This window comes from Anopheles nili, chromosome 3 (assembly GCF_943737925.1).
Source record: "Anopheles nili chromosome 3, idAnoNiliSN_F5_01, whole genome shotgun sequence".
In the NCBI taxonomy this organism is placed as follows: domain Eukaryota; kingdom Metazoa; phylum Arthropoda; class Insecta; order Diptera; family Culicidae; genus Anopheles; species Anopheles nili.
In genome coordinates, this window is record NC_071292.1 from 39,742,514 (window position 1) to 39,764,110 (window position 21,597).

Here is a 21,597-nt window from a genome sequence, read left to right on the forward strand (position 1 = left end):
GGAATTACGGCTGAATAGTTTGCTCGGCTTGATCGCGATTGCCAACCGCGTTCGTTCGCCCTTGCGAGCCTTTTGGGAACAAAACAAAAACGCACGTCAACAAAGGCTACATTTATTGAGCGGTCAAACAGAGGAGATGATTACCCTCTCGGCGTGTTATGGTTGGCTGAGAGCGGCAAAGTTTAGGGCTGTTACAATACATGCTATTCAAGCAGAACGAAACACGTCGTAGTGCATTTGCGTTACAGTTTTTACACAACTTCTATAAGACAAACGCCAGCTGATGGAAATATCCGCATTTCCCCCAGGGTGATACTATCCCCAGTGAAATTTTACTACAAAAGTTGCTTTCGGCTGTAGAACAAAATAGATTTACATTTGTTTGAAATTGTTGCATAAAATTTTGTTCCGCGAAATTAAATGAAAAGTATGTCTATTTCTCAATTAAAAATACGTCATCCAGGGCTACATGTCGCTCTTTCCAAACGAGAAAGCATGAAGTTGGAACATACGAAATAGTCTATCGAATTGGCAAGGAAAGGATGCGTAACTCGTTGATTTCCGAGTTGAAAATATCAGCGCAAATGCGCCAACATGCGAATTTCCCAAGTGGATATATTTTGCAAGCTTTTCAATTCACACAAAATAAACAGCAATTCTCGCGTGACACGGAAACAGAACCACAACCAAGGTCCCGAATTTGAAGTTTCATGTCTAACATCACTTATGAGGTGGCCTCGGTAAAAAAAACTGCCGCAGCCAATATGCCGCTGTGCCAACGCACATACATAGCCTGAACTCTCGGGGCCATTGTTGCGGCGGCGTTCATGCTTATTCCCTTTCTTCGATTGGATCGTCTACCATCACGTCAGGTTTGCCATTACATCGGTTTATAATTCCTCTCCACTCCACTCTTTTTCTCTCCGTTCATTTCCTATTGACCGCTCCCACAACGGAAACACACCTTTCCGGCATTTACAATCGCATCGTGTTTTTTTTTTCTTCTTGCCTTTCTTCCCCTATGAAACTTCCTCTCTGTTCCCTGTTCGATCGATTGCTGCATACTGGATACTGTTTACGCTCCTCGGCAGTACGAGCGAACACAGATTGATCGCGAGTCCACAAAAAAAACGCACAGAAAATACCAAAAACCAGCGTTTATTAAGCCGGAGGGGTGATTATTATTCGATTTCTCGCTCGCTGCGGATCAGCTCGCGGATCGCTAAAACGGCGGTCGTTGTAATTAGAGGAAACCGCTGATGCGCCTTTGCAAGAACTAACCAACCGGGCAAGGAGGAAGGCGTCAGGTTCCGCACGTAAAAAGCTCTACAATTATGCTCAATAGGGGGATGAGAGGTGGTCGAGAAAACGCAAAAACAAGACATTCACAGACTGAGGGCCCATTATTTCACATTTTCCAACATTCCGCAGTGAATCGAAAGCAACAGCCGCGAAACAGATCTACAAATTGGAGCGCGTCGTAATCGGTAGCTTTTACGGGTTTTAACCCTTTTTTCTTTTGCATCGTAAATGAGCCCCAAATGTGAACGTTAGCTGGTGGTTACTTGGGAGCAACTATTTACCCAAGTCCTTCATAAAAAGGTTTTCGACGGTGCATTCACCGGTTGAGCCAGGGATGCGTTGTTCTTGTAGTTGTTTTATACGCTCAAAAGTAAATTTCTATGCTCTTGAGCAATTGCGATAAGTAAACGATCGGAGAACATTCGAATGTTAATGCTTGTTAAGTTTTAGTGATGGCTTGTCGCTTCAAGGCCAAAGTCTGCTGCAAACGAGACACTAGACGTTCTGAGCCGCGTTGCTGTTGTAAAATTTAAACCATATGGCCGTGAGCTGCAGCATCTTGGCTAGTAGAAAACGAAGCGAAAAATTAAAACACCAAAGCACGATGCAACCAACTCGTCAAACATTAGCGTCGGTTCCACGACGACGCAAACGCAGAATCAAGCACGTAACACACCAACACTGGGATGCAACCGTTGTGCGCGTCGTCCCAGGCTGCGGCTGCATTTTATGTACAAATCGTTGAACTTTGGCCCCACCCACCCGACCCACGCGTTCTTTGTCATCCGTCTGGCTCATCTGGTCGGTGTGCAAGGCGTATCTTTCGATGCTTCGTAAAATCAAACATCGGCCGCAGCGGGATCTTTGCGGGCGCGATTCAAATAAGGGGGAAAAAATAACTACCCGACTGTTCCGGTCGCACAAGGAGATGAAAATAAAAACGTCCCCTGCCCTCTGCTTCTTGGCTTTCTCCCGCATCCCACGGTTCCAGCAGTACCCACCAGTCGACGGAGTTGTTGTGTTTGGTTCGACTCTGCTGCATATACGTAACGGCCTCGTAAAGACCAGACCGAGATGAACGCTGAATGCAAGATCGACGCGATGGTAAACAAAATGCGTCTCATCAGTTCCGGGAATCCGTTCTATTAGCGGCATATGATTTTAGATGGAAAAATACTCCTAACGTTGTGGCAATACGCTGCAATGAGTAACTTAGCGATCCTGTCAGCGTAGTGATGTTTAGATTTGTTGAATGCAGATCTGGAAGAAAGTTTAGGTAAAAACTAAAGTGCGCACAAACTTGCGGGCGGCGTGAATTCTCCTCAACTGCTCGTACTCCTTGCATCTCACTTATCATCCCCAATACAGCCCCCTACAGGTTCGGAACCGTGGAATGTACCGTACTGAACTCGGTATGTCTTCAAACCGGCTTTCTTCGTGGTTCTACTTTGATCCTGTTTTCGTGGGGATTTGCCTTCCACAGGTTCCAAACGGCAGCTGGTTGTGGAGAGAATTCCTATTTACTTTTAGGAAGATAAATACTCGATTTCAAAGCCGAATCCGTGCTGGCTTACAGTACCCCAGCATCGTCGCGTATTAACAGATTTATGTTCATTCATGCTTCCCGCGACGTGGGTAATGACATGCAAGCCCAAAACGGGGACCAGGTTTGCTCTGGACAACCACCAAACCGGAATGTGCCGTTCGCCATAGCCATGCAACAAACGATAAATGAAAGTTGAACAAAAGCGTAGCACTATGATTGAAACAGATAATCGCTCCTTTTGATAGGATTATTCACTATCTTTTGTCGCGGTGATCGGGTATTAGCGTTGTTAAGGAATGTTCGGTGGACGAAGCAAAAGAAAAATCTCCGTGCCAAAGTTTGTTCAATATCAAAAACTCAGTTTCGGTTCGGTAAATCATCAAACCTAAATCCCTTCAGGCGCTGCCCAACGCAAAACACGAAATTAATGTTCCAAATAAAAATCATATCGTACTGCAAGAGAAGATTGCCAGACGTGATTAGCCCAATGCCAATCGGCTTACTTGTCGCCGCGAGCCATGCATAATGCATCAGAATGCATATTTCTGCATTCTACACACATTGCTCCGCAAGCTGGTTGCTGCAAGGACGCATGCCTTCATTTGCATCGTGCTAGCAGAGGTATTTGTCAGTGGTGTAGTGTGGCTGAACTGCAGCCAGTTAAGAATACCCGTCGGGGGAAGGATTCGTGTTCCTGAAATACACCAACACCACCATAATAACCTCTGTCAACACTGTTCAGCTTGTGTTCGCACCGAAAGTGCAGACTGCATTGGATTCTCTCTCTCTCTCTCTCTTCGCAAGTTCATCTCGTCTTTTCGTCTTTTAGCAGAAAACTCAACACCGAACGAATCGAAACGAAGGTCTTTGGTTTCAATCGCTCTCAACAAGAACCAAACAACACACAGCCACATCCACGCCTACTAATGTTTCATCTCCGAAATACGCGGTTTTTCACTACCACATGCGTACTCGCAACCGTCTGCATTTCAGTGTGAAGAACGTACGGAAAACACCGGCTGGTTTCTTTGTTGCTTCGCACGCACTTTTAAAGCGCTGCATAATTCAGCACTAAGCAAAATCGCGGTACGAAAAGACCTCCAATCCCCTAATTGTATGACTGCAGGCTTGAATTGGACCCTCCAGTTGAGTTTAGTGCTGTGGAACATCGAGCAAAAACGTTAGCGACCATCACGCAATGGATTCCTTTGAGCAATCCAACGACCAGCGAAGATCGTTTGTTCAAACATGCGGGATACACACTGTGCGTGTGTACGAACGAGACGTAAGAGAGCGACAAAACGATCAACCGAGCGAACAGAGGGCGTCTTTGGAGGTTCGCACACACACGTAACGCAGGAGAACACGACCCAAAAGCAAAACATAGAAATACAATCAACATAAGGGCATAAGCCAGTTCGAGCTAGGTTGCTACGATTCCATAGATCGTCTCATCGATAAAGCGCAGGAATTCATAAGGAAATTTCGAACTGCCTGATAATTGATCATCAGCTGCCAACAAACGGAGAACTTGTTTTCGAATATATTTTTGTGTTTCGTCAAACACTAATACGCACCGCTACATTGCACAACACATATATGCGAATTTACACTAGCATGTTTTATATCGAGGATGATTTTAATGCATTATAGCGGTCGCATTGTAATATTGAGCAACCGCTAGAACGTTTCTGTTGACATTATCGTTAACACAACGCGAAATAACACAAGGCTCGAGGACACCAATTGAGCTGGTAAACATAAATTATATTTCACACTTATTTTCATAAATTTACATAGGTTTTGACTACCTCAGCTAAAATAACTTTAATGCATATAACAGGAGAAGAACCACTTACACTACCGAAAATTGTTGTCACTGAAACAAAACTCCTGAGGCATAACACATGAGCCCTTTCACCTCGCGTGGCTTCGCGCGGCCAGAGCAAGCGCGTGCGACAGCATCACAGCATCAACAAAACGCATTTGAGCCAACAAACGGTTCAAGACTCAACTCAAACCTGCAAGGAAAATCGCGAAGTACTGCACGGCTCCATGCTTAACACTGGTGTGTGATGTGCTTGATTGTGTGTTGCAGTATTGTGTGATATACTTTTAAAAATGAACTTCACCGAAATATTTCACTCAACGATGGAGATTTATTTTTGATATATTAAAAATATTAATATTACGTTCTTATTACAATTTATATTTCTTTAGAATTTACTAAATTACATTAGCTAATATAAGTCCATGCAATAACACACTATGCCTCACCACGGTGGTGAACATGTTTTGACATTTGCTTGCCAACAATCTGCCCTTCGAATGCGACTGTTTTTTTTTCAAGAACGAGTATTTTTCATGAGTTTTACGTTGAAAAACAGTAAAGTAACTGTATGTACATTAGTTCAGTTTTGAAAATAATATTGAGACAAATTTTATTCTCATATTTTTTGTTTTCCACTTCTCATAAATGAATGAAATCGTTACCTGTGGTTATCGTCGTTGCTTTGAAAGATTCTGTTTTATTTAGAAAAGTAATGCTTTTTTTTATTTATTTTTGTAATGTTTTTCAATTTTGGAGAATTAGTCGTTTGGCGAATTGCAATAATCGACTAATAATGTTCGTGTGATTTTTATGCAACTTTCATTCCATACTTCGATATAAAACTAGAAATACATGATACAGATTGATTTATGAATTTTTACGTTTATTTACAAGTAGAGTTTAAAATTATGTATTATCGAAAAAAATTGGAAACGATAAATGAATAATTCTAATGCTATTTCTATGTAGTCTATCAATCACTTTTACTGGTTTCATCTGAGTTATTAAAATGTTCGGGAGTAGGTTTGCTATTTAAAGCCAAATTAGCAGAACTATTATTTTGCCGCTGCCAAAATTGCCAAGGATCCTCTAACATTGAAGGATGAAAATAATCACTTATATTGTACGCTCCGTTTCTAGGCTATAAAAGAGATAAGAAGACAGTATATCAACCAGAAAAACATTATACGTTAATTGTTTTATACCTGATGCCTTTGTCGGGAATGATATTGTTGACTGTTACCTCCAAAGCGTTGAAATCTTGTATGATTCCCTCTCCAATTTCGTTCATATTGTCTACGATCTTGCTCCATATTTTGTTGTTTTCCGTCGTATGACTCTTGGTCAAACTGCAATCTATTATGATCAAAAGAAAAGTCTGTTCCAGAGCGATTGTGCTTATGGAGTCTTCGTGCACGTGGTAACATGTGTTTTGGTTGAACGGAGTAGTAATTTCTGGACTGTACCGAAGAGTTCCCTCGTTGTTGAGGTGTGCTGTACCCAAGCGGATGGAATCGATCAGTGCTCGGATATAAAGGCGGACTGTTGTTATTGTAACACGTGCTACTAGAATTCGAATTGTTATCCGTAGGAGATGCCATTGGAAGGATAGTTTTACTTCGTTACTTTAGTTCAATACCAAGTTTTAGCGACTATTTGACTTTGATGATGATGAGGATGTACAGTGTTTTTCTACACGATTTACTGTGTATTGTTTATTTTCATTAATGATATGTTTGACAGTGATTGTCAACAACGTCAAGCGTTTTATTGACTCCAAGGGGTAAGCCACTTGAAATAAATTTCAAACGATTTTTTCGTTTGAAATTTGTCATTAGTTTGCGTTTTTTTTCATTTCATCTTTAGAATTTGGTATTATTTTTGTATTAAATAAACTTTATTTATTTTTTCATAATAATTTCTTGGGAAAATCAAGTACTTCTTGATAGTACACAATGTTTAAATGCTTGTTCGATGGTGAAACATTTCAAAGCTTCCTTCATACCCCCTGATGTGGTGAATAAATATTGATTGAAGTAGGTTTGTTTTGATTCATTGTAGGATATTTATCGATAAATTCTACTGTAATATGTGCTTGTAGAAGGAGTGTATGTTGCTGTTTCGTGTTATAGTTGAACGGATACAAGTTTATAAGCATGGTCAATTTGTGCGATCTGTTAGAAAAGTACAGTGAATTCAGTAAAAATGATGATGATATCTTCGTGTACGTTGATCGGATGCTGCTCAATTTTTTTGGTACCGAAACATTACATGGCTTTGTTAATGAATAAAAATAAATATAATTGTAATTTGGTACATTTTCAGAGGCTCGCAAAAGGCAACACCAGGTTGAAAATGAACTTGAGCATATAAAAAGACAACTAGCAGAAAAGCAAAAACTTTTAAGCATTTCTCATAACCGCGACACTGAATCGCCGATAAGGAAACGAAAAGCTCTATCGCTTGATTCACCACACTTAGCCCACAAAGAAAATGTTTCGATTATTGAGAATTCTACTATTTTTTCGCACAAGTCACATACCGACACTTCTTTGAAAGAGTGCTCCTTATTAGAACATAATATCATTGATTCTGAAGAGCCAATGTTTGCTCTATCGCAAAGCCCTCCACCGACCAGAAAAGTTCTTTCGCCAAGAAATAAACCAACATCAGAATCAACGCCAGTAGATCCCGTTAAGAAGGTACAACAAGCTGAGGGAAACATTTTGCGCCCCAGCCTCCTCAACGCCAACTTTACAACTCCGGGAATTGTGGCAAAGGAAACCGCATTATCTGCAAGCCGTAAATGGACGGCCAAGAAACCCAAAGAAGATATATTGAAAGCAGATAAGCAGACTCCGGTTACTGTTACGCGTTACAGTTCACTCATGGATTGCCAGGCCCGTTTTCGGCAAACAAAGCTTAATTTTTCAGACCATCAAAAGCTTGCACCGAAAAAGGACTCCGACGCCACATTGCATGAAACTGTTTTCAATGATTTTGTAATTTCGACGCCACCCTCGGCTACAAATAGATCTTCATTTTTGAAAAGTCTACGCATGAAAAAAAAATCAAATAAAACTACTGAAATTCAATCGGATACACTAGCTGCTGACCATAAATCGTTTGGAGCACTTGCGACTGTTGGCAGTAAAATTGGTGCAAAAACAAATGCAGATTTAGACTCACACACGTATAACGATAACATAGATCAAACGTATTGTCCCGGAGTAGAATCCATCAATAAGCTTGCTCAAATAAGCGTGAAACAAGAGCCACGGTCTCAACAAAAGTCTCTAGCGATTGTTCAGCCAGATTCTAAATCAGATTGTTTTCCAAGTCGGCCAAAAGAGGGTGATACAGATGGAGAAACGAGCGAAGTTGAAATTTTACCCACATCTAGCCAACGGTCGATTATAAGCGTTGCAGATTCACAACGCGAAAGTGACAAGATAATGGCCGAGTTAAACGACCAAGAACAAAGTACGCGAGTCGCCAAATTATGTGGTTTTCATCTTATGACATCCTTAAACCCTAGCATGGAACGGTAATGTAGTGAAAGATCATCGAACGGAAACATAAAATGTATTTCATTTGTTCAATTGATTTATTTTCAGTGTTCAACCGGATCGTAAGCTGAGCGCATCGAACACTAAGGCCCAAAAGTTCAGCCCTCAACATAAACAGCCTATCTTGTGCGATGAATGCAGAACACTTTACAGATTTTATACATCCAGTGGTGTATCGAATGACACGGCGTTAACGAAATTACCGCGCAATTGTCGTAATTGTAGTATGGCTCAGCTACACGACACTCCGTCGGGTTTCTGGGATCCAGATTTTCTGCCTACGCAGCCGTCAAACCGGCGAATATATTAACGTTTCAATCCTGAACACTTTTCGGATACCACCCAAAGGTGCCATACACGGATGTCTCTCGACGTGAAACATTGGTCTATCCTGTTCGTTAACATTAGAAGTCGTCGTAGTGATTCACGTAATATTTAAACGTAATATTTTGTCGCACTTTTTTCTCAGATACACTTGGAATTGTTAAGATGAATATTCTACATGCAATGCTCTAAGAGCCGCCAGTGATCTTTTTCATATCAGAAAATAAAATATGTGCCTTTATGTATGATGCTTTATTCTTATTACTGTATTACAATAGATGCGTGCGCAACGAAGTAATGGATAACAGCTGGCGTTACGGTGATCTTGATTTCCACTCACAAGTTTCCTCGTTTTTCCTGCTCTGCCTCGATGGCCTCGAACAAGGCCTTGAAGTTTCCTGCGCCGAAGCCCTGCGAAATGCAACAATATGACAATGTGCAAGTTAAGATGTTAGCAAGCCTTTTGGACATTCGGAGGACCTTTTCCACTTACATTATGGTTGTGCCGCTGAATAACCTCGATGAAAAGGGTCGGTCGGTCCTGCATGTTCTTGGAGAAGATTTGCAACAAATAACCGTCTTCGTCGTAGTCGATTAGAATTTTGAGCTCCTGCAGGACCGCCAGATCCTCCTTGATCTTCACGTTACTCGACTTCAGCCTTTCACGCAGCTGGTCGTAGTATGTGTCCGGAATAGACAGAAATTGTAGGCCCCGCGCGCGCAGATTCCGAATCGCGGCTATGATGTCGCTGGTGTTTAGCGCAATGTGCTGCACACCCGCTCCGCCGTAATATTCCACATATTCTTCAATTTGCGATTTCTTCTTCCCTTTGGCCGGCTCGTTGATAGGCATTTTGACCGTTTCTTCGTAGTTGGTCATCACGATCGAGCGGAGAGCGGAGTATTCCGTGTGGATCTGGCTATCATCCACGGACCAGAATCGATGAAACATGAGCATCTTCTCGTACCAAGCTGCTACCGATTCCATTTGCAGATCGGGTTGGTTCCCAACCACGTGGTCAATGAAGTTCAACCCAGTCACAGGAAGCGTACGTAGCAGGACGTCTTCGTGCAGTGGGGGCTTAAATCCGGGCAGAAACAGACCACGGTAGCGTTGGCGCTCGACGAACGTGTGCACCGTATCGCCGTACGTCTGCACCGTTGCAAAACGAACCGTACCATGATCGTCCGATTCCTCCCAAACGTCTCGCACCAGCTTGGCTCCGCGTTCCTTGGCACGGCGCACGATCGCGTCAAGATCCTCTACCTCGAACGCAACATCCTTAGCTCCGTCTCCGTGGCGAACAAGGTGATCTCCGAGTTCACGATGGCCCGGCTCGTAGGCCGACACAAATACGAACACGATCCGATTCTGGCGGACGGCATGCTTCACCAGTTGGCGGCTTCCCGTTTCTAGGCCTTGGTAAGCGTAATCCTCGAATCCGAAGCGTGTTGTGTAGTAGCTGGCTGCTTGTTTGGCGTTACCCACGTAGAACGTGATGTGGTCGAACGAAAGGAATTTTCCTCCACTTGGTTTCGGGCCTTTGTCGGTGTATGTGGTCTGGAGAAATTAGCACATGGTATAGATAGAATAGCATCGCCGCTTTCACCAGCCAACGTTGCACTCACCATAGTATACCGTAGGTTTATGAATTTAAATTAAGCAGAAAATGCGCCGCTGAACCAAATTTTGAAACAAACCAGACACACTCACGTTCTCACTTCACAAATCTCGAAATGCCTTTTTTTAAATACGCAGTTACCATATAACGACAAACGAGGAATATGGCGCTACGTACAGAGTGCCTCTTCTATAGCTGTAGTAAAGTAAAACTGATCCCAATCCTCCCACGGGTTGGATCTTTTATAGTTTCAGCCAATCCCGCAACCAGCAAGCTGGTTCCAACTCATCCGGAGTGTTGTTTTGTATTTGCTACATTCATTCGGCTATAGATCAGGCCCGGCTCTTGCGACAAGTTTTTAGATCCTGTTTTCGGAGAGAACGAACGTTGTTCCTAACGGCTACCCTGCGTTACCGAAGTCGTGGTCACTGTTGATAGGGATAGTGGAATGAATTAAAAATAAAAGACACCGATACGAGATATGACGTCGCCATGATACTGATGAAAAAACCGGTCTCCGACGGAATGCCGGTATCACGCGATGTCTAGAGCTTAGCAGCATAGAATTTTCTCGGATTCCTTCCTTCCTTGCATTTGAATACTACTTTCCCTGGAAACACAATTTCATTGTTCATACGCCGGATCGTTAATGCAGTATCTAGGCATAGGAAACAGTCCCCGGTGGGATGCTGCACTTGTTTACACGTCGAATGGAAACGATCTCACAACGATCGCGTTTGCATATTTAATGGCGAATGGCAATGAAATGCCATTCTAATGGTTCCCTGGGCGCTGGAAACATTTCAGGCAGAACAGGTGTGCTCAGCGCATGATCGCAGATTTAAATGCTGGAGCAGGATGGAAGTTAGACGAGCCTCCAGAATGTTGTTTGGATCTGCGACAATCGGTTCGGAGCAACGACGGAGAATTATTGGCATGATGATTTTGTTTACGATTCCAGTAACCTTTTTTTTCAGTGGTTCAGATCGCTCATGCAAAGAGGAAATAGCGAGTGGCTGAGCAAATGAGAGGTAACCCAAGCCACATGTTTTGTGTGCATGAGACAGAATAAATATAAGTCATAGTTATGAAATAAAATAATCGTTCATAAACAAATATCGGGCTACATTGGGCTTTGAATGAGTTTATTCTTTTACTAAAACCGACAACCTAAATGCATTTCCTCCCCCAACTCGTTTTGTATCTATCCAACGTGTTATTTCGCTCCCTATTTTCGGTTATAAGCACAATTTGGGTCGATCAACAAAATTCTACTATCCTTCTCAAAACCGGCTTTACAATAGACCGGTTTCTGAAACAAAGTTTTAAATATCGCTGGCGATAAACGAAAAGAAACCAAAACAAACCAAATGAGAAAGCCACAGGAATTTCGTTTGACAAAGTTTATTGAAATTATAATATTAAAATGTTGAAATACATAACGTACATCTCTTTGAGTTAATTCTTTAATGCAGTTTCTTTTAGCCTAATGAATTAAATATAATACGTTCTCTTGCAACCGATGCGGCAAAGAATCTACCATGATGCCCTACGTTGATTTTTCAATTTTGGCGTATGCCCGTTTTTATAATGCATGCAGATGAATTGCTTAAGTTGTATCCTCCTTGCACGGTCATTGATACTAACAATTTGTTACTTGATAATTAACATGAAGCTTTAAAATTTACTGATTGCCAAATAAGACACAACCGGTTAAAATGCATCTCAAGTTAGAGAGCGAATCTGTGGATCAGTAATTTAACTAACCATAACGGTATAATGATATGAATCTTTGCACAAAAATCTTCGCGTAAATAAATGATATATGTAAATGTAGACCCGTACTACTCTAAAAAGCGTATATTAGAGGAACCCAAATATTCTAGCAATGTCAAGAACATACTATTCTTCAACGGGTTGTTGATAGTTCTTTTTACGAAACGATGCCAAACGCATTCGTTCTACCTGCAGGGCTTGCTCGAGCTCCAACACTTTGACCTGTATCTCCATTTCCTTCGTTTTCGCTTGATGCACTGTTAGGGTACCGAGATCGAGATCCTGCGAATCCTCGAGCCGCTGACTGCTATCCTTAGCCGTAGCGACAACAATCCCAGTAGCTTGAGTTACGTTTTTCGACGCCGTACCAAGGGCTGTTAGGTTAGCACTGGAACGTGGAGCCTTTACGCGACTTGCAACCACGAGCTGTGCCGTGCAAGCTGCGATCTCCTGTGCAGCTACTACTAAATCCAGCTGATGTTTTGCGCCTCCTGCAACCGTTTTGTTAGCCGCCGTGCTAGTCGATGTTAGAAGATAAAAAGATTGATTCATTTTTTATGGTGTAAAATACCCTCAATAGTCATAGAATAGTATTATTCTTACACTAGAAAATTTGCCCCTTGCGCAACACTTTTCGCAGCGGATATCAATCCCTCCGTCCATTGGTGATTACGCTTGTAGAATTCCTTTGCCGAAGCTGTGCCTTTGCCGAGAGAAACTATTTCTGATTGCAGTAAACGTGATTTTTGGACCAAAATTCGAATCGCTTGCATCAAGCTCGTACAGGCATCGAGAATTTTTTCATTTACTTCTAATTTAATACCCGAATCAGACGCACGGGATTTAGAAAGCATTTCCTACATATTAAGCATACATAAAAATAAATAATTTTCAGTTACAGATCTGATTCAACGTAAATAATTATCGTTACAAACCTCAATTCGAGAAGCGGCTTCTTCAATCGCTTTATCCATGCTGCTCAGCTCTGATTCAACCATATCGCCAAGATTTTCAGTACCATCCGTTTGTTTGCCAAGATCTACGATCATGCTAGTTATCTCTTCTAGCTTGATCTTAAGATCAGATATACGCTCACTAACCGTACTAGCTTCACTTGTTTTCTGCAATGCTTGGAAAAGAGTATTGATCGACTGGCCAAGTTTCTTTAACTCATCTGCAATGCCTGTGGAATTGGAAAAATGGTATTAATTAAAGTCGCAAGATCCTTTTAAAGCTTATTGCTCCCCTATACAAACAACACTATACTCACAAAGATGTAGAACCATTAAAGAAGCAAGAAAAATAATGCAGCAAAAAAAGAATGCAGCAGAAAAAAATCATCAAACAATAAAAATGATATATTGTTGTTCATGCTTTTCAATGATAATTACAGTTAAAAAAATAGTAATGAGTAGTATTTCTACTATAAAAACTCTTTACATTTCCATGAAGAAAGAATGTGTTTTTGTGCAGAAACAAATTATCATCACACCTTTGTTAAATCGTTCATGGTAATCTTGACTTTATGTGCGACTAATGCTACATAATTCTTAGTCATGAGAATTTAACAACTGCTCATAGAAAGTGAAACTTTTTTTTATGATCATCAGATTGATCACAGGCTGTTAGTATGATGAGGTACCATATTGACTTCAAAATATATGAATAAAGAACAACTAGTAATCAAAGTATGCACATATGTTGTATCGCGTTGGCCATCATATCGTAAAATATTAAGGTATAAGATAAGATACAATACAATTAAGATACAATTTAATTTGAACACTGGTTATATTTGCTTTAATTAAACAGCAAATTAAAAAATGAATATTCCAATAGCTAATGTATGTATACTTACGTTCACCGCTTTCTATATTAGCTGATCTGTTGCAGATAGTCATTCCTTGAACATGCGCCGAAGCAAGTAAATGTGCTCCAATAATAACCTTTCGAGCCAGTGATTCAACATTCGTAGAATTGTCATTCAAGTAATTCTCATGAACCATCTTGAGTTTAGTTAACACCTCCTGCAATTCTTCAGAAATCATCAAAAAGTAGGTTGGTGTGCCCCCGGCCCCGGGCATTTCATTTTCGCCGATCGCACGCAGCGTAAGTTTTTCGGAGGACTTAATGCAGGCTTCGAGTAGTGTACGGAGTGCGGTTTCTCCACTGATTTTGCAGTCGACGAGTGCTGCTTCCTTTGATGCTACCTTCTGCAGAGCCGCCTGTAGTGTATGTTCGGTTTGCTCCTGTTGGTGAAGTAAATCTTGCAGATCAGATTCGATCGATTCCTTTTCGGAAAGCAATCGTTCCATATTTGCATCTAGACTCTGTGGTAGATGACGCGGGAAGAATCCGGTGTCATTTTTTTTGTTGCAAATAGCGCCAAAAATGGAAAGGAAAATATTTTTTTAAAATTTGATCGTTTCTATTAAATAACAAAAACACTGGCGATCAGTTACCACAAATGGCAAATCCCTACTGATGAGAAGCCATGAACAGTGTTACATACAACGACTCGATACTCGATACCTGTATATCTGTATTCGTGATTGTAGTGATTGAGTTGCAAATATGGCAAAATGAATGACAAAGTTGAAATACCACACCAGACTAGCATATATTGTGAAGATAGATTAGTGAAACTTTTGCTAAGATGAGTTTTCTAAATGGTGATGTTCGGTTTCTATTGTATTTCAAATTACCTGATATTTATCTTCCAGCTCTTTATGCTTAATAGTCAGCTCTTCCAATTCATGATCTTTTTGTTCAAGTACTGATTTAAGATCTTTCTCGAGTGAATCAAAGTCCGATTGCTTTTGAGAAGATTCTGTTTGGAGCAATAGGTACTGTTCCCATGTCTGCTGCTTCTCGTCAGTTATTATATCCCTTTCCGTAGCAAGTACGGATAGTTTTTCGTTCATTTCTGTCTGCATAGAATCAAAACGAACCAGTTCCGCTTCATGTGCTCTATTGAACTCATCCGATTGTGACACATTAACTGCTTCTAGGTCCGTACATTTTTGTTGAAGAGCACAGTTTTCCGTACGCAATTGTTCAATTTTAGCGGAGAGATCTGCAAGGAAAATGAAACAAAATGAATTAAAGCTTTCATACACATATTATTTAAACACATATATAATACATTAATCAACACTATTTTATTTTTTAATAAACTGTTTAAGTTTTCTATAAAAAGCACTTACTTATGTTTTATAATTCGTAGATAAAAAGGCATGCATTTTAAACATAAATAAAAAGATAACATATAAACAATTCATATAGGAAAAGGAAGTTTTAACAAGTTCTCTTGTGCAATAATAAAATTCTTACCATGAATTTCGTGTAACTTACCGAGAATTGTTTGATTATTTTCATCTACACTTCTTTGCAAAGATACTTCCTCCTTCGCGTAACTATCAGTCTTAAGCTCCAGTGCAGCAATTTTTTTCATGCATTCTTCATACTTATGAAAAATGTCTTCCTTTTCACTTCGCATTTCAACCAAACGGTCCTCAAGAGAGCCCTTCTCGGAGGAAAGCAATTCACGATCGTGTTGCAAGGAATTCAATTCAGTTTCAAGCCGATCCAGGTTTATACGAAGTTGAGCAACCTCTGCTTGACGGTTCGCTTCTACCTCATCATAGCGGCTCTGAAGGCTTTCACACTTATGCGTCATGGATTGCAACTGCTCGCTGATAGCCTCCTGCTCCTGACGCGCATCACTCGAACTTTGCTGAAGTGCATTCTGTACTAGCGCTTGCTTTTGTTCGAGATCTTCTAGCTGACATTGAAGTTCTTCCTTAGCTTTACTTGCCTCAGATGCTGCCTTTGTAGATGAAGCGAGCTGCTTGCTGATTTCACCATGCTACGCAGTGATCACAATGGTAATAAACAGCAATAAATAAGGATAAACGTGTTAGACTAAGCATAAACAAAAATAGTAGATAGAATAGAACCAATCATAATACAGAAATAAACAAGCTTAGTACAATGACAAAAAATGAAATGTAATGAAACACATCCGAAACGAACCTCTGCGTATTGATATCCATTCTCACTTGAAGGAAATATAGTGTAATAAATGTTTTTACAATGATAGTACAAGTGGCATGAACCACCGATACGACGCAAAAAACAAAGTAATTTAGACACACCAAACGACGCCATTAGGAATGGTTAGAACTGATGCAAAAAATCATCCAAGCCTACTGCAACATACAGAGCAATTTCATCCCAACTAACCTTTTGAAAGCAAATAAGCTTATATTGATCGCTTCTCATCTTCAAGTTCGGTCAATGTTACATTTAATAATTATCCCGAAAAGCATGCAACGTGGAAATTGATAACAAATCATACATTGTATAAAACACAAAAAAATGTATAGCTTTTCAGCTAATTTATATTAAAACAAAATATTGAAAAGGCACGTGCACTGGAATCATCCCAGTATCATACCCTAAGTACTTACCTGACGTAAGAGATTGACATGTTCGTCCCTTATCTGAGTGTACATCGATTTCAGCTTTTGGAATTTCTCTTCACTAGCCTTCGCTCGTTCCTCTTCAGCCAGAGCTCGTTCTACGTAACGTTGATAATTACATTTGAAAACGTGTTAATGCAGTTGTTCTAATAAAATTGATTGTCTTCTAGTGAATTGCTCCTGAAGGTATGCTATGCATTAAAAAAATTGTAATTTCTTTGAACTATTATTAGAAGTATTGATAATCCATAGAACTGTGTTTTCTCTCTCCCGTGATAGTTGTCATAAGTATTTATTTCTATCATTTATCTTTAACCAGCATTGAGAGGATAATTTGAATAATAAAGATAAGTCGCATCGTAAGAACAATAATAATAAAATCAGCAAATATCAACCAGACATTCATGATGATGCAATACCGAAGCTAACAATACTAAGTATATTATTTATTTTAAAACAGTCATCGCTTCTGTTAGCGCACATAGACATTTAAAGTGGAAAACAAATGAGTTAGAATGCATAGCCATGTCATTCTAATCGGAAATTATAATAGCATACCCTCAGAAGTAATTTTCCAAGACACAAGCTACTTTATTATAATGAAAGCTTAAGCATACTTTTACCATATTTTTAATATGTTCAAGTGATGTTGCTGCATCATCTACTTACGCTCCATTGTGGGTGCAGTTTGGGCACGCAATTCCAGCTCCTCTTTTTGAAACCGCAGATGTGTCAATTCACCCTGGCTCTGTGTCAGCTGGGCATTCAACGTGGCTATTTGGTCTTCCATTCGACACTGTATATCCCGTTGTTCAATAGAGATCGCTTTCAAATGATTGGACAACCGTTGCGTCTCCATCTGTAGATGACGTATAAGCTCGTCCCGCTCTTGAATTAATCGTTCCAGTTCCAACACTTGCGCCACCGGAACGACCGGTGTGCCACCAGACTGGTGATGGTTGATGTGGCGTGGTAGTTCCGGTATCGGTGGGGCTGATTCGGCTGTCACAATTAGATTGTCTACCGCCGCAGGTTCCGGTTCATTGTCGGTTGGATCGCTTTCAGGCATCACTACAACCGGTGTTTGATAATTACCAAGGTCGCTTTGCAGCTCAAAATTGGGCGGCACCTCCGGCAGTTTCGGAACAGTGATCAAGTTGACGAAATATTGCAAGTTACGCGACTGCCCGTAGAATGATTTTAACTGTTTAAACAAAATGTTAAATCGCTGCCGGTGACCTGTTAGCAGATCCAAGGGTAGATTGGCATGCAGCTTGAACATCACACGCACGAGCATATCGTACAGCGGATTAGAGTCTTGTATGCAGGGAATTAACGGAGCCAATCGACACTGTCCTGCAGGTGTCATCGAACTCACACAGAATGTAGTGATGGACTCGAATACTAAAAACGCAGACAGCAACAAAGGAACGAATGTTTAGGAATGGAAGGAACATATAAAAAGGAAAATATAAAAAGGAACATATGAAAAGGAACTTGCTTCACTTACTTGTTGCCTGTAGCACTATAATATCATCCATATAGTCGAATAACTCTACTGCCAACTGAAAGCTAAACAGATAACTCACTTAATGAATATGAAAACCAGAAGAACCAGGATACCTACTATATGTTTATGTCTCCCTCTCCAATTTTTTCTAAATCTCCCTGACGCAACGATAAGCTTCCGGGAACACGAGGATTACGATCGTGAAACTCAAGCTTCGTTACTAGCAACTTCGTGTAATGTTTGATACATTTGCCGTAGCCATCGTCCAGATGGCCCCACAGTTTACCGGCCTCTAACAGCATAGCGCGATGCCTCATGGAATGTTGGCAACATAACGGATGGCCCTCGCGTAGTATTTTGTGTAATAGATGACAGAACTTCCAAGCAACAATTCGATTGTCCTGTATCGGCTGCCGGATAGCAATGGCCCAAAACGCGTGCCCACCATTGCTATGGAATGTCCCGATGATAGCAGCGCGTACGTGCTTCACCTTTATGGGCATTTCCACATTGCTAAGCGCCTTGGAAATGCTCATGGTCTGTACAAGGGAGATAAAACATACACGTTAGTGAAGCTAACCGCAACTAACTAATTACAAAACTATACTGAACTTAAAAGATGCTATTTCAGGTTTGGTTTTTACATGACCCAACTTACCAGATTGTAGTACTCCTTGTCCGTTAGAGACATTTTTATAGTTTTCTATAAACCTGGTGTTGTTATACAAACAAAATCGTGCAAAATCACTCACTACCGAAATATTGCAGTTTGATACAATGTTTGCATATGACTGTACGGCCGGCAATCGTAGCCGATTAAATCCACCCAAGTCGATGAGACACAGCTTTACAAACGTTAACACTATCTTTTTACAAACCGATTATGGTGTTTATATTTCAATAAATACGACAAACAATGTTCCAGAGTAACACTAGCACTGTGACAGTTACATTTGTTAAACAAAAATAATTTGTTTAACTGTGAGAAGCCTAAATGCCAAAGACAACAAATATATTTTTACAGTTGAAATTATTTAAAAATAAGTGAAATATTATTTAACATAAACTTTTATACATATTACATGCGAATGTTATAGTCATGTATTTTTAAACTACGAATTGCCTTCATTAATTTAAACATATAAAATTGTTTGATACTATATTAGCGCAAATGTAAAAATCCAAATTTGTATGATCTACAGCTGTTTAAAAGTAATGTATATGTATACTTTACGTATGATAGTTAATAGTAAAATAACAGCAGTTATGCGTCAGGCTGATGGACGATAATTTTTTATCATCTTTGAACGCCATCATATTAGAACACCTGACGTTTTTCTCCGAGCTTTAATATGTGATGAATCACATCCGCTTCGTCAATGGACTTTGACTAATACATAATAATTTTACACATGCGTTAACTAACGGTACATTCACACAATCTGACCTATATCTGTATTGTCAGTGATATGTGATTGCAATTACTAGATAACTGCGTCTAATGAACACTTCACGACCATATTGCAAAATCTTGCCACTACGCCATATTTACTCACAACAAAATTCTTTGCAGTTACAACCGAAAGCAAATGCCGCGAAATACTACGAGGACTGACATGGAAAAACTTCCGAAGCGACCACACGGTACAAGATACAGGCTCTACAGTACTTAAATTAAATTAAGCAATGCAACTGAATCGATCGATAGCACACCCAATAGGTTACAAGCAATAGGAACAATCGTTGCGTAAACTTTACAAGACACAGAACCAATCGATCCTATTTTGGCATCCTTGAATATGGTTGTTCTACACTTGGGTTATCCTCCAAAATTTTGAATCGATACTGGAAGCAGATAGTTGTTCATACTGTTGGCTCAACTCGACCAACTTGCCGACTGCTGAAACATCTTGCAATGCAGAAAAAATGCCATATCTAATCAGTTTACCATTTCGATAGATAGGAAGTTGAAGAGCGATAAAAAATGAACGTTAGTCAGACACAACATTTGTATTGTACACATCCTGCGGCATGCACCTACCTTCTGTTTACTTTTTTCTTAGTTTTTTTTTGTGAAATGGTTTAAATTTTTTTACGTTACACATCACAAAAAAGTTGATAAAATGGATATTTCGTTAAAAAAAATAATAGTGTATTGCCCATAGCCAGTTACTAATAAAAGAAAAAAATTAATTTGACACTGTAAAACAAAGCTATTATACGTGGGTCTCAGAGCTGCATTGAGTTATGCTTCTATGCAATTTTCTGCACTTTCGAAACGCTATTGCCTTACCATTGCTGTTATGCCATTTCTAGTGAATGAATTTTTGTTCCACCATTTAAGCAGACCGGGACTAAGAGAAACGCCGGATGAAATGGTATCTACTTTTCCCCGTTTCTTCTGCATTTTCATTCACGCCATGGCAAATTTTCACACAACTCCGTGCACTAGATCGAATGTACAACAATGAAAGCGAGCAAGAGATACGCCAACCAACTCACTTTCTTAACAATTTTTTCTTTATTACTTCGAGCTGGTGTTCGAGATTTACGGTCTATGCATGACCGATCACAATCCGATGCTGCATTCTTTTGAATAGCATCGTTCATTCATACTTCGATTGCACTATTTATTTGCCAAAAATGTTTACAGTCAAACTAAACCAAAGCCTTTGGAATATTGAAAAAAAAGACAACAGTTGCGCGATTAACATTATTAAATTGCAGATCCTAACTAGACATTTTGGTAGCATATGAGAATGTTGAAGAATTGAAAAAGAAATCTTGCCTAACCAACGAAAACCGTTGATACTTTTTAATTATTAAAACAAGCATATGATAAGAGGTACTAGCAGATGTTAACATCCGAGCAATTATTTATTTGATTTTTTAGTTTCACGGCTAACTAGCCTAGGTTGCATCAAGAATTGCTTCCACTGTGCCTTTCACAGCGGTAACGAAATGGAAGACAGAAAAAAAACAAATTACCGGAAGCGACGACGTCACTTCTACAAAGATGACTAAACGGTTCCGTTGAATGGAAGCGACCTTCTCTCAACTCACCGTAAGCATATTTATTTTGTTTGTTTCGAATAATACAATAATATGTTTAAACAATGAAACACCATTCCTGTAAGCATTGAATTTGTGTTAAGTGGATCCATGTTAGTGTGTTGTAGGTGACAAAGCATTTGTAAATTCGTGACCCCATGAACTGGTTTGACACGATCATGCGTGATGTGGACCATATGTTTCATTTTGTGATCGTTGTTTATGTCGTAATCATTTATCTTTGATGATGTGAAGATCAAGGTGGGTTAACAAACAATAAACGAAAGGCATCGGAAGAAAAGTAAAAAAGCCTGTCACCTAATAGAATCTTATTATACATAATATTATGCTCATTTAAATATTAAACACAGCTATAGCATACCAAATTTTTCACGAGATTTTCTTGCTCAATCTCTATGGGCGACTTCCGGTGCTGTAAAACACGCGGTAATGATAGAGAAGCCATGCTCTATCTGCTATTTAACACTTTCCCACACTGATCAACGAAACTATGGATAAATATTTGTACACGTTTTTCAAGCGTGATAAAACAAACTATTTCCACTATTTTGTCGACCTACA

The 21,597-nt window shown here is 39.9% G+C and overlaps 4 protein-coding genes across 4 annotated transcripts; 1 reads left to right on the top strand and 3 right to left on the bottom strand.

Moving 5' to 3' along the window:
* Positions 1–5,557: 5,557 nt before the first annotated feature.
* Positions 5,558–6,280, bottom strand: LOC128726762 (uncharacterized). The gene is made up of 2 exons (XM_053820588.1): positions 5,885–6,280; positions 5,558–5,820 (listed from the first exon to the last, which is right to left on the bottom strand). The coding sequence occupies exons 1-2, from the start codon at positions 6,278–6,280 to the stop codon at positions 5,653–5,655; spliced, it is 564 nt and encodes a 187-aa protein (XP_053676563.1). The 3' UTR covers positions 5,558–5,652.
* A 555-nt stretch (positions 6,281–6,835) lies between these two features.
* LOC128724287 (uncharacterized) lies at positions 6,836–8,691 on the top strand. Its single transcript, XM_053818016.1, is given in 3 exon segments — positions 6,836–6,935; positions 7,005–8,275; positions 8,337–8,691. Coding segments are annotated over 3 exon segments (1,593 nt in total). The 3' UTR covers positions 8,559–8,691.
* Positions 8,692–8,812: 121 nt separating this feature from the next.
* LOC128723242 (4-hydroxyphenylpyruvate dioxygenase) lies at positions 8,813–10,310 on the bottom strand. The gene is made up of 3 exons (XM_053816960.1): positions 10,202–10,310; positions 9,066–10,133; positions 8,813–8,983 (listed from the first exon to the last, which is right to left on the bottom strand). The coding sequence occupies exons 1-3, from the start codon at positions 10,202–10,204 to the stop codon at positions 8,909–8,911; spliced, it is 1,146 nt and encodes a 381-aa protein (XP_053672935.1). The 5' UTR covers positions 10,205–10,310; the 3' UTR covers positions 8,813–8,908.
* Positions 10,311–11,588: 1,278 nt separating this feature from the next.
* LOC128723417 (huntingtin-interacting protein 1-related protein) lies at positions 11,589–18,688 on the bottom strand. Its single transcript, XM_053817154.1, has 12 exons — positions 18,623–18,688; positions 18,082–18,503; positions 17,965–18,026; positions 17,124–17,858; positions 16,443–16,552; positions 16,216–16,254; positions 15,325–15,838; positions 14,676–15,046; positions 13,829–14,300; positions 12,906–13,153; positions 12,574–12,827; positions 11,589–12,487 (listed from the first exon to the last, which is right to left on the bottom strand). The coding sequence occupies exons 1-12, from the start codon at positions 18,653–18,655 to the stop codon at positions 12,097–12,099; spliced, it is 3,651 nt and encodes a 1,216-aa protein (XP_053673129.1). The 5' UTR covers positions 18,656–18,688; the 3' UTR covers positions 11,589–12,096.
* Positions 18,689–21,597: the final 2,909 nt, after the last annotated feature.

Excerpts from the sequence above, each read along its gene's own strand:
- LOC128723242 (XM_053816960.1), bottom strand. Across the intron at positions 8,984-9,065 it reads TTCAGCGGCACAACCATAAT|GGCTTCGGCGCAGGAAACTT; the intron begins GTAAGTGGAAAA and ends TGCATTTCGCAG.
- LOC128723417 (XM_053817154.1), bottom strand. The coding sequence starts at position 18,655 with ATGTCTCTAACGGACAAGGAGTACTACAATCTG. Across the intron at positions 16,553-17,123 it reads AACTGCACCCACAATGGAGC|AACGAGCTCTGGCTGAAGAG; the intron begins GTAAGTAGATGA and ends AACGTTACGTAG. Across the intron at positions 16,255-16,442 it reads ATGTCAATCTCTTACGTCAG|ATGAGAAGCGATCAATATAA; the intron begins GTAAGTACTTAG and ends CCGAACTTGAAG.
- LOC128726762 (XM_053820588.1), bottom strand. The coding sequence starts at position 6,280 with ATGGCATCTCCTACGGATAACAATTCGAATTCTAGTAGCACGTGTTAC. Across the intron at positions 5,821-5,884 it reads ATTCCCGACAAAGGCATCAG|CCTAGAAACGGAGCGTACAA; the intron begins GTATAAAACAAT and ends TCTCTTTTATAG.